The following is a 12,950-nucleotide window of genomic DNA, read 5'->3' on the forward strand; positions in this document are numbered from 1 at the left end:
CACTTGGGTGTGCTTCTGCCTCACTTCCCACTGAAATCCTGAAGACAGTTTCAAGGCTCATCTGTATCATAAAGGCGTCTCTGACTTTCCTAACCCACATCTCCCTCCCTGAAGTCTGATCTCACTTTCCTTATAGCCCTCATAGGGCACTTCTCCAGGTCCTGTCCAACAGTCATTTACTTTCTCCTGCTAGCAGGAGGATCCCAGGGCAGTGCCTCAATCAACTGCTGCTTGATTAAAATTAAAAACCAAACTCTGTCAACAGGAAAAAAAAAAAAAAGACATCTTACTTGGCAATCGGGGGAAAAGTCTTATTAATAGGGTAGAATATACTGTTCAATAGAAACTCCAAAAGAATTTAACCTTAAATCAATGACCTCACTGGAAGAGTGTCAGCCACTCAAATCACTGTGGGAGATATGTAGCTGGGAACAACATGTGTTATGTTTCAAACAGAGCAAACTAGTCTCTGGTCTCCACCAATATATCAAATGAATAATAAATGAATGAATAATAATAAAAATGAAAATAATAAATGAATAATAAAGTATGACTGTCCTATTCAATGGCTCATTTATTTAACAGCATTAGGATGTGAAGGGTTCACATGAGAAGCTTTTCTGGAAAAGTGGCTTCCTACTGCAGAAACAGGTCAGACATGCCAGCAGCCTGGACCAGCTGAGAGATGCTCATGGGAAAGCTGACCTCTACTTCACAGAGGCCAGCAGAAGACACTCAGGCAGAAAGAGGGCGGCACCCGCTGCCAGTGACCTGCACCTGGTAAGCGGGTCTGCAGCACACACAGAAGGTAAGAGGGTGTTAGAAAACAGTTTATTTCTCTGTGAAACTTCCCAAACAGCATCTGTCCTGGGACAAGCTATCCCAGACCCTGCTGGAAGATTCCATACCCTCTGCTGCTGGAAAACATTCTGCACACTAATTCCATCTGCAATGAGTTGACCTGTGTATCCCTCAAACTCAGATGTTAAAGTCTTGCAGTACTTCAGAACATGACCTTATGTGGATACGGGGTCAATGCAGAGGTGAGGTCATAAGAGAATCAGGCAGACTCCTCCCCCAATATGACTGCTGTCCTTATAAAAACAGCAAATCCGGACACCGACAAGCGCACAGGAGGAAAGTTATATAAAGATGAAGTCAGAGATCAGGGTGATTTTCCAACAAGCCAAGCAACTCCAAAGACTGCCGGCAAACCACCAGAAGAGAGGCGAGAGGCATGGAACAGATTCTTCTTCAAGCCCAAAGATGAGCCTGATCTCAAAGTTTAGCCTTCAGAACTGGGAGATAATAAATTTCTGTGGTTCAAGTCACTCAGTTTGTTATATTTTGTTTGGGCCTACTTAGCAAACTGACAGAGCTGCTGGTGTCTTTCCATTTATCCTATCTCTGATTGACTGTGACAGCCACACGCCTCTTCAAGTAACCAAACTTCTTGAAAATGGTAAGTGTTGCACTAGTTCAACAAACACAAAGGGATGACCTGAATGTGGCACGCACCGAAGGCAGGGCAGGTGACTGACGTGGTCTCTGCCCTCATACGGGTGACAGTGTTATCAGGATAACTAACAAGAAGCGGTTTCCCTGCTGGCTCAGATGGTAAAGAATCTACCCACAATACAGGAGACCCAGGTGCAACCCTTGGGTTGGGAAAACACCCTGGAGAAGAGAATGGCAACCGATTCTAGCATTCTTGCCTGGAGAATTCCATGGACAGAGGAGCCTGGTAGGCTACAGACCATTGGGTCGCTAAGAGTCAGACACGACTGAGTGACTAACACACACACACACAACAAATCAAAATTACACAATGATAAAATTACAGCAGCGATAACAGCAATGAGTGATGCATTTCCTTTCCTCTTTAGACTGAGGATAGCAAATATACTGAACTCTTCCTGGATGACTCATGGACTCTCCGTGGAGACCCGGCGTATGGCTGTAAGCCCTTCATTGTTTTTGCTTCCCTCCCCATGCCAGGCTGGCAGACACCACGAAGTCTACTTCCATCAGCTACTGTTCTACTTCTCTGCTCACTCATTCAGGTTTTTCTATAATATCTTACGGAAAAATGCGAATAAACTTTTTGGCCAACTCAGTATTTCCAGCTTGGTGCTTCTAATTTGTTGTGGGCTACGAAAATCAGGTAACTAATATTGCTAACAAACATGGACTAAGTAATAAAAATTGTTGCAAATGAGAACAAAAGATCCTGCTTGTCTCAGAGACAATTTTTTCCTATGGAATTCTGTTGTAAGACAAAGGTGGAACATTGTTGCATTTAAACTACATGTTTTTGAATAATTTCATTAGTTTGTATTATATTACCTGTCAAACCCTTGTTTTCTTTCAAAGGGAATACAGTACAGGGATACTGTATGAACAGTGATTTAGAGAGAAATACTGTCCAAATTCAGAATTAAAGAATTTATTGTCCTGTGTAAGACATGCTTTTTACTAAGTGCAAATGTTTGTTACTAACTGAAAATTATGTTTATAGTTACTAACTAACATGGTTGTTACTGTGAATCATATTACCAAGTAACAGGGCTAAGAGGTGTATAGCATTACAACTGTGGAAAGCCTGCCAAAACATTCTGCAGTACACAGTAAATTCCACCTACCTCTTATGCATATCCAACAGTCATCTTTTTTGTTGTGTTTTTTAAGTTCTTCTTCAGTTACTTCAATTAACCTGCCTTTTAATCCCGTTAGATCCTTTCCACTTTTGGTCAGTCGAATCCAATCCATGAGACTTCTGCCCTGTTTCAGAGGGACCTCAAAAAGGAAAAGCGAAGAATTCAATGCGGCTTCTTCAAGTCAGCTCAATTTCCTTCCCCCTCCTGCTGCTTGTCTTAGGACACTTCATTACTCTGATTCCCACTCAAAAGGATAAGAAAACAAATCTAAAAATTCTAAAAATCTTCTTCCATCTTTAGGAGGGTGTATTAGAATTACAAATGGAACATTATATAAAACACCTGGGCCATGAGATGGGGTTTAGAAATTCTGGACACAAATGAAGATCTAATGAAATCATAGTACAAGGGCAGTACTGAACCCAGAGTTAGAAGACAAGTTTTGGTCCTGGCTGTATCACTAATATGTTGTAGCTGCTTACTAACCTGGACCAACATTTTTTTGCCTTAAAAAAATCAAATGAGATTTGATAGAAGAAAATAGAAACAATTGGCTAAAGTTGACTTTCCAGACTTTCAACATCCCCAGAATATTAGGACTACATGAAATAGAAAGATGTTTTCTAAGAATCCATCCACCAAGAAACAATGGTTATCAAGTAATAGAAAACAATAAAACCGCCTCACTCCAGGGAAGGGGCTGGCAAACGGGTCTGTGCCTGTTTCTGTGCAGCCCTTGAGCCAAGAATAATTTCTACACGTGGTGGTGGTGAAGAGACTGAGTCCTTATGACATCCTCAAAGCCTAAAATATTTATTATCTGGCCGTTTCCACAAAACTCTGCCTGCACCTGTTCAGAGGGTCTAATAACAAGATGTTTGGGATTTTGCAGGGCTTTGTGTTTAATACAAAATACATTTTCAAGGCTTTTAGAAAAGGGGTATTATTATGTCATTAGTATTTTAACCAGTTAAGACATCCCAGTGGAAATTTTTCCAGACATCTAACCTGTATAACTAGCATGTAATGCAGTAACAGATAATTGTTTAATGTAAAAGCAGTCACATTATTCAAGGAAGCTTCTTGCTATAGACTGAATGTTTGTATCCCCCCACCAAATTAGGTTGAAATGCTAATCCTCGATGTGCTGGTATTAGGAAGTGGGGCCTCTAGTGGGTGACGAGGTTGTTGGGATTAAGGCCCTTATAAAAGAGGCCATATAGAGAGCTCCCTCACCTCTTCCACCAAGTAAGGACACTGAAAAGATGGCTACAAACTAGGAATCAGGCTCTCACCAGACACAAAACTGGCCAGTTTTGCACTGATCTTGGATTTCCCAGTCATGATGAGTGAGGCAGGAGGTAGATGGGCCACTCTAGCGTAAAGTCACTGGAGATTCATTCCTGGTTGACCAAAACTCCAAGACTAGAACAGCTGGACAACTGAGAGAGGCGATCTCCCCGACTACATCTGTGCAGAAAGGATCCTTGGAAGCCAAAATGGGACAGATGCCAACTGATGCTCTTTACCCATAGGCTCATTGTCCATCTTGGCTAAGAGACGTGTGCACACACATTGGAGGATTCTGAGATATACCAAACACAGACTCTGAACCAGGCAAATCAAAATGACTGGCCACTTCAGGCTCTACTACAAAGCCACAGTCATCAAGATAGTATGGTACTGGCACAAAGACAGAAATATAGATCAATGGAACAGAATAGAAAGCCCAGAGATAAATCCACGAACCTATGGACACCTTATCTTTGACAAAGGAGGCAAGGATATACAATGGAAAAAAGACAACCTCTTTAACAAGTGGTGCAGGGAAAACTGGTCAACCACTTGTAAAAGAATGAAACTAGAACACTTTCTAACACCATACACAAAAATAAACTCAAAATGGATTAAAGATCTAAATGTAAGACCAGAAACTATAAAACTCCTAGAGAAGAACATAGGCAATACACTCTCCGACATAAATCACAGCAAGACCCTTTATGACCCACCTCCCAGAATATTGGAAATCAAAGCAAAAATAAACAAATGGGACCTAATTAAAATTAAAAGCTTCTGCACAACAAAGGAAACTATAAGCAAGGTGAAAAGACAGCCTTCAGAATGGGAGAAAATAATAGCAAACGAAGAAACAGACAAAAGATTAATCTCAAAAATATACAAGCAACTCCTGAAGCTCAATTCCAGAAAAATAAGTGACCCAATCAAAAAGTGGGCCAAAGAACTAAACAGAGATTTCTCCAAAGAAGACACACAGATGCCTAACAAACACATGAAAAGATGCTCAACATCACTCATTATTAGAGAAATGCAAATCAAAACCTCAATGAGGTACCACTACACGCCAGTCAGAATGGCTGCTATCCAAAAGTCTACAAGCAATAAATGCTGGAGAGGGTGTGGGGAAAAGGGAACTCTCTTACACTGTTGGTGGGAATGCAAACTAGTACAGTCACTATGGAGAACAGTGTGGAGATTCTTTAAAAAACTGGAAGTAGAACTGCCATATGAGCCAGCAATCCCACTCCTGGGCATACACACCAAGGAAACCAGAACTGAAAGAGACACGTGTACCCCAATGTTCATCACAGCACTGTTCATAATAGCCAGGACATGGAAGCAACCTAGATGCCCATCAGCAGACGAATGGATAAGAAAGCTGTGGTACATATACACCATGGAATATTACTCAGCCATTAAAAAGAATTCATTTGAATCAGTTCTAATGAGATGAATGAAACTGGAGCCCATTATACAGAGTGAAGTAAGCCAGAAAGATAAAGACCAATACAGTATACTAACACATATATATGGAATTTAAAAAGATGATAATGATAACCCTATATGCAGGACAGAAAAAGAGACACAGATGTATAGAACAGACTTTGGGACTCTATGGGAGAAGGCGAGGGTGGGATGATCTGAGAGAACAGCATTGAAACATGTATATTATCTATGGTGAAACAGATCGCCAGCCCAGGCTGGATGCATGAGACAAGTGCTCAGGGCTGGTGCACTGGGAAGACCCAGAGGGATGGGATGGGGAGGGAGGTGGGAGGCAGGTTCAGGATGGGGAACACATGTAAATCCACGGCTGATTCACGTCAATGTATGGCAAAAACCACTACAATGTTGTAAAGTAATTAGCCTCCAACTAATAAAAATACATGGAAAAAAAAAAAAAGACCAGCCAAAGGAAACCCAGAAGATATGCCCCATGTAAGTAATTCAAACTGCCATGAGGATACGACTCAGTAACTCTCTCTTAGTCTGCCTGTGTGTCTATCCACATGTACTGTACTCTTTTGCCTCCTAATAAATACTTTACTTGTTTCACCACTTTCTGTCTTTGTGGGAATTCTTCTTCTGCAAAGCCGAAGGGCCAGGGCCTTGTCACTGACTGCTAGCCTGTTGGCTAGGATTCGGTGTTCTCAACGTTACAACTCAAGCTTTGGCCAGGAACCCAAGCCCTGCTTCAAAGGGCTGCAGGTCGAGGTGACCTGAGATCAATTAGAAGCGTGAGAAGTAAGTTTCTGTTGTCTATGAGGCGCCTATGGTATTCTGTTAGAGAAGCCCAAGGGACTAAAATGCTTACATGTGTCAATTCCCTAAAGCATATCTATTGTAGACATTCAATTGTCCCCAAATAGTCAGGTTACTCGTTCTGTGGTGCCTTGCCAATTTCACATTTCTTCTTACTAATCCTCATCATCCTATTCTTAGCATCACTAACTACAACTCTCTAGGTCTCTTGGTCTTCAGAAATGAAGTGTGAGAACCTATGATCTTTCCTATCCCAAAGACAGGAAAGATTCTTTCACCATTCCATACCTGCAGGGTAGTTAAAAGTTATCTTTTGGAAATGCAGATCTAATTCAGGGCCCTGCCTCCTTCAGTGGCTCCTCATATTTCTTATAATGTTTCTAAATTCCCTAGAGAGGTTGACCACACCCTTCATAATCTGGTCGGAGTTGACTTCACTAGCTCCATGTCTGCACTTTAGTCCCTTCCCATTCTATGCTTTGCAAATGTGCATGTTCAGTCAGTCTCATCCCACTCTTTGCAACCCCATAGACTGTAGCTCACCAAGGTTCTCCATCCATGGGATTTCCCAGGCAAGAATACTGCAGCGGGTTGCCATTACCTCCATCAGGGAATCTTCCCAACCCAGGGATCCAACCCGCGTCTCCTGCGTCTTCTGCGTCGGCAGGCTGACTCCTTGCCACTAAGCCACCTGGGTAGCCATTCTATACTTTGCTATGCTGTGCTTAGTCGTTCAGTCATGTCCGACTCTTTGTGACCCCACCGACTATAGCCCGCCAGGCTCCTCTGTCCATGGGGATTCTCCAGGCACAAATAGTAGAGTTCCATATTTTAGGCAAATGGAAAATGATTCGCCCCTCCCCGCCACAGACATTACTTCCTCCAGAAGCTTTCTCTGGCATCAACTTCTTCGTGGTCATAATAGACTGTTATAGTCCTTAGGCATTTATAACTGTGAAGCCCACTGGTTTAAACTCTTCGAAAACAGAGCTGTTGGAGCCCAGCACAGGCCATGTAAGATGAATCCTTGAACTACCCTCTTGGTCTCCTTGAAAGGAGGAAACAAATCTCCCCTGTGGAAGGTGCCCTTCCTGTACTGGAAGATAGAAAGACCCCTTCTCCCAGCAATAGTAAATTCAGGGCCCAGAAGACTATAAGCAAGCTGTGTTACTTCTTTACTCATCTACTACCCAAGCCCAAACTTTGTTTAAATTCCTTACTAATTAAGTACCCAGACCTAAGTTTCTTTGTGCCATCAATTCCTCTCAAATTTGGTATCATGCAGGGCCCTGTTGGGCTCCTGGGCACAGAGCTTTTCTGTGTCCCTCATTTCTTTGATTACTGGAAACAGCCTTCATTAAGCCTCTGTAACCTTCCCTGAGTTCCGATGGGCAGCTTCAAGCAGCTGCTAATTAGGGAAGGGAGGGGTGGTGAGACCAGGGAGAAGCAGTCAAGAGCAGTCTTGGGGCAAGTTCCTGTTTCCCCATCAAGTCTGCGTGCTCAGGTCCTTCAGTTGCGTTGACTCTTTGCGAGCCCACGGACTGCAGTCTGCCGGGCTCCTCTGTCCATGGGATTTCCCAGGCAAGAAGACTGGAGTGGGCTGCCGCTTCCTTCTCCAGGAGATCTACCCGACCCAGCGATCAAACCTGCATCTCCTGTGTCTCCTGCATTACAGGAGGATTTTTCACCCACTGAGCCACCTAGGAAGCCCAACAGTATCTTTGAGCTGTTTTTGCAGATAGTGAAACCCCTTCGAGGTGGGGGAAGTTATGGTATGCTGCCCACAAACACACAGTCCCCCAGAGCAGCTGGACCTGAAGGCTGTCGATGTTGACTCCTATTTGTTGTTGTTCAGTTGCTCAGTTGTCTGTCTGACTCTTTGCAACCCCGTGGACAAGCTTCCTTGTCCTTCACTATCTCCTGGAGTTTGCTCAGACTCATGTCCATTAAGTTGATGATGCCATCCAACCACCTCATCCTTGGTTGCCACCTTCTCCTCCTGCCCTCAATCTCTGTCAGCATCAGGGTCTTTTCCAGTGACTCCTATTTACCTCACCACCAACCCATTGGAAGAACTGTCCACGAGCTGATCACACCTTCTTTACCACAGGACTTGCCACTCTCTTGCCCAAGTTGGGACGCGCGGTTTGAGGACAGGAGCCTGCCCTGTCTCCCTCTGCCTGGCAAAGCAGTGAAGCCGTCCTTTTCCCACTTCACCAAACTCTGTCTCCAAGGTCTGATTCAGCACCAGGGTACACAGAAGCTGAGCTTTCAGCATCAAATTTATTGTCTGAAAGCTTAAAAGCATGAATAAAATTTAAATCTTCTCTACTGCTAATCTGTCTTGTGTCAACTTTATCAGTCTAGCCACAAGAACTCAAGAGGGATGGATAAAAGTGGAAATTTCTCCCTCCCCAACAAAGACCACATCTCGAGCATATGTTAGGTTCTCAATAAATACTTACTAGTTGCTTATTAGAAATAACATTAGCCACCATACTGAGTGCATACTCTGCACCAGGCACTGTGCTACGGGCTTTTTCACACAGCAATCCCTCAACAATCAATGAGGTCTGCATCAAAGTCTACAGGCCAGTAACATCTAGTAAGTGCTTACCATAACCCAGGACTATGCTGAGAGAAACTTTAGCTCATTTAATCCTATGAACAATCCTATAAAATGGATATGATTCATATTATTCCCATTTACAACTGAGGAAAGAGACTCAAAGAGGCTAAAAGGTAGAGATGGAAAAAGAATGAATCTTTCTCACTCAAAAGCCCATGCTTCTAACAATTATGATACACAAACCTCCCCAGCTAAGTTCTGTCTTCTCACCCACAACCTATTTCATACACTCCTGACACAGGTTCTCACATGTTCCAGATTAGCCAGTTTTGAAATTGAGCAGGGCCCTGAGGGACCCTCCCGGGTGCGTGTCCCTGCTTCTTGTTTTTAGAAGAAGATTTCGCCTCCGAGGCCTTCCCCTAATTCCAAAGAGCAGACTCAAACAGCTAATGACTACAGATGTGAGAAAACGCAGAAACCCAGGAACATTGGTCAAGCAAGAAAATAACATAGTCACAGAATTCCTAGTCCCTCCTGAATGGATACAGTTAAATTGTTTTACAGAAACCAGAACCTCAAGGGAGAGAAACTGCTAATCACAAGCATACAGACCCTAGACTGGCTGGAACAAGACAGAGGATTGAGATTTCTAAAATATCACCAGCAACCAAACAGAAGAGATCCACAAGCTAACCATGCACCTTGAGACTCTCATCTCAAATGCTGAGTTTAAAAATCTTTGCCTGAAAGCCATCATGGAGTTTCGGTCTTTTGGTCATTAGCTGCCTGTTCTCCCTGCTTCTTCTTGTTGTTCAGTCACCAAGTCGTGTCTAACTCTTTGAGACCCCATGGACTGCAGCACGCCAGGCCTCCCTGTCGCTCACCATCTCCCAGAGTTTGCCCAAGTTCACATCCATTCCAACAGTGATGCCATCCAACCACCTCATCCTCTGTCACTCTCTTCTCCTTTGCCTGCTTGATGCCCTGCAAATAAAAGCTGTACTTTCCTCCATCACAACCCAGTGTCAGTGGATTGGCTTTGCTGCATGTCAGGCAAGTGAACCCAAGTTCAGTTCAGCAACAATTTCACAAAGGGGGAAAAAAAAATCAGTCTGAGTGTGAACTGCACACTAATCTTATTTTATTCACTTTCTGGGCCCAAACACTCACCTGTGACACCACTACCATTTCCTTTAAACGATACTGAGAACATGGCTGATAGCTTTAAAGGAGAAGGGCAGCAACTCTCATATTCTAATTCAGAGGTTCTTTCTTTGCAAAGTTTCTACTGTTTAGCCAAGCATTTAAGGAGAGAAACAGGTCAAACCCCAAGGAGAGGACAAGTGATTGGATGGTTGGCCGATATATGGAGCAATAAAAGAAAAGTCACCATCAGAGTCACACCATATGAAGCCTCTTTCAAGGCAGCATTTCTTAACCTGTTTCCTTTGCTGTGAAATGGCGATAACAAAAGCAACCATTTCACAGGGTCACTGGAAAGACTACACAAGCTAATACATGTAACGCACTCAGGCTGTCAGTGAGCATTTAATCAATCTCAGTTACACTATTATAGTTGGGATTACAGACTTCTGAAAAAGCTAATGAAAGCTACAGATCTCTGAACCCATAATTCTGACCTAGGGTCAAACTCTAGGTCCATGTGGAGAAAAGAAAGTTGATGAAGTTCCCAAATGATGTTAATGCTAAAGACTCAAGAGTCCAGAAATGAAGAAAGGAATGGCCCGATCAGATGGAAGTCTTGAAAACAAAACATGAAGATGTGGTTATTGAATGAGGAACTAACAAACAACAGGAGCAAGCAACATTCATATTGCAACGAACATGGGAGACAATTTCATTAAATTCTGCAAATATAAAACACATTTGCATCCCACCTGTTGGTAACAGTATGTTCAACAAAATCTTAAAGAGATTAAAGAGATTATTAGCTTCAAAATTAGCAAGAGATATCACTAGAAAAGACAGTGATAAAACAATCAAGAATCAGAGGAAGAGACAAAGGCAGTGTGCCTTGGAGAAGTGTCCCTAAACCTAACCGGAGGTTTGTATATGGAAATTTGTTCTCTCTTCTCCAATCTTCCCTAGGTCCTGGAGTCCCCACCCTTGGCAGGATAAATACTGGTCACTGTTGCTGTTGCCCAGTCTTTCCCCTCTTCTAGGGAACCCAGATCGCTCACAACTCCTTCGGAAAGTGAACAAAGGAACGAAGAGCAGGTTATGTTGAAAGAAGGAAGCCGATACAGAGTACCTACAATATGGGAAGCACAGAGCCTGGCATTACCTTATATCTGAATTTGATTAATGGGAAAAAGAGTTGCAAGAAGGGAACTGACAGAACGGGATAAAGGGATGGATAAGAAAAGGGGCCAGTTGGTAAGAGATGAAGGTTAAGAGAGTTCCAGGACTGGAGAACCAAGGGATCTGAAAGAGATCGCCAGCAAGGGTAGGAGGGAATGAAAACCGGAGGTGGGGACAGGAGGTGGGAAAGCGTACCTAAGGAGAGAACGGACTGTGCCGGAGGCTGAGATGCCGGCGAGAAGAGAGGACTGCAGCGCGCTTACCTTGCTACGCCCCCCGGAGGCGACGCGCTGCTGCGAGCTGGGGCCCGGGAAAGACTGGGAAGGGACGTTCAGCATCCTGGACCCCTGGCCCGGGCCTTGCCCGGGGTCCGCCGCCCGACTCGACAGCTCAGCTCAACGCCTGTGGAGTAACACCTCCCGCTCCGGCTCCGAGGCCGGGCAGAGGCCAAGCCCCCTACCCACTTCCGGGGTCGCCCGGGGTGAGGCGCGCCATGACGCAGCACGTCGAGGCCGTGGGGCGGGGCCAACGAGGCGAACGGAGAGCGGGCAGGGGCGGAACCAGTGCAAACTACGCATGCCCCATTCGTCCTGCACCCAGAATTTCAGCACTGCAAGGAGGTGACAGCTATTCCGTGGAAAGATTAAAGAGTGAAACTGTTGCTAAGCCTTGGTGCTGACCGAATCTGAGAATAAATTTTTAGAGATGCCTGTGAGCCCAGAACACAACTGTCTGTCCATTGTTAAAGCACTACCATCACACTGCTTGAAATATGGAATAAAATAACACTATTAAGGCATTTTGATTTGCCAGAAACTCTCTTTTAAGGCACCAATCTGTACAGAAAAGAGAACTTTTAAGAGCTGAGATGTCAAATGCAAACAGGCACTCCTGTGAGGTGCAGAGAACACTTAACCTTTAAGAACTCTCGCTAATGACTAGTGAACGAGTTGAAGAGGTTAGTAAATTCTCACTCTGCTCCATTCACCCACCCACTAGGTCTTCCTCCTCATTTAACTTCCTCTCTTTCTTGAAAGATACGGCGAAATGTGACTAATGCAACTCACCCCCGAATGTTGTGTTGCACAGTTAGCCAAGTTTAAGAATCAGATAGGTTTAGTTTGGATGCCATCCCTGGGGTTAATAAATGAGCAATATCTCAATGCCTCATTTTCCATTTACCTAATGAGTTTAGGTCTTAGTAAGGATTAAGTGAGATGTCTGGCTAATGGTAGGCACTCAATAAATGTGACTGTGGATCTTAATACTATTCCAACATATTAATAACAGCAGCACAAATACTGTGCACGCAAACACCAGTCTCTAATGCTCAAGGTCCATGTTGGATGTATGATCTGGTGGGGTTTTGCATGTCTCTTGAGGAACACGTATATCCTGAGAGTAGAATCCAGTGAAAGGAAAGTTTTCAAGAGAAGAAATATAGTTCTAAGTAACTCTCTCTACCCTCTTTCTGTAACTAATTTCTCCTGACTATGAAACATGGTTTGAACTTGTTCTATTTCAATTGCTTTGTTCTTAAAGTGCCTGTAAATCAATGTCTGTAGTCTCTTTCCAATTAGAAGAGGAAGTGTGTGAATGCATGTAGCCATTCAAGTAAGGGGCATTTCTTAGCTAAGCAATGGAAATGCTTGTATTTCAGCTACTTGTAATTGAAAAGATTGTATTTGAGCTAAAAGGCTTTCATGATCATGACTACTATGTTACCTCTACCATGCAAAGTGATCCTGTTTTCTCTTTCATTAAAAAAGGATGTGTTCTTCTATAAATCTTTTTTTTAAAGCTAATCACTAAGAATTTCGTATTTCATTTCCCAGGAGAAA

General features: G+C 43.5%; 1 protein-coding gene across 1 annotated transcript in view; it reads right to left on the reverse strand.

The window, feature by feature from the left end:
* The window catches only part of LOC122433944 (cytochrome b5 reductase 4), a 118,613-nt gene extending 107,031 nt beyond the window's left edge, over nucleotides 1-11,582 (reverse strand). Inside the window, exons 1-2 of the mRNA XM_043457043.1 lie at nucleotides 11,373-11,582; nucleotides 2,643-2,796 (exon numbers count right to left, since the gene is read on the reverse strand). Of these exons, the coding sequence (XP_043312978.1) occupies nucleotides 2,643-2,796; nucleotides 11,373-11,447 (229 nt within the window). The 5' untranslated portion in view covers nucleotides 11,448-11,582. The remainder of the gene's footprint in view (nucleotides 1-2,642; nucleotides 2,797-11,372) is intronic.
* Between the last annotated feature and the right edge of the window lie 1,368 nt (nucleotides 11,583-12,950).

This window comes from Cervus canadensis, chromosome 33 (assembly GCF_019320065.1).
Source record: "Cervus canadensis isolate Bull #8, Minnesota chromosome 33, ASM1932006v1, whole genome shotgun sequence".
Lineage (NCBI taxonomy): Eukaryota > Metazoa > Chordata > Mammalia > Artiodactyla > Cervidae > Cervus > Cervus canadensis.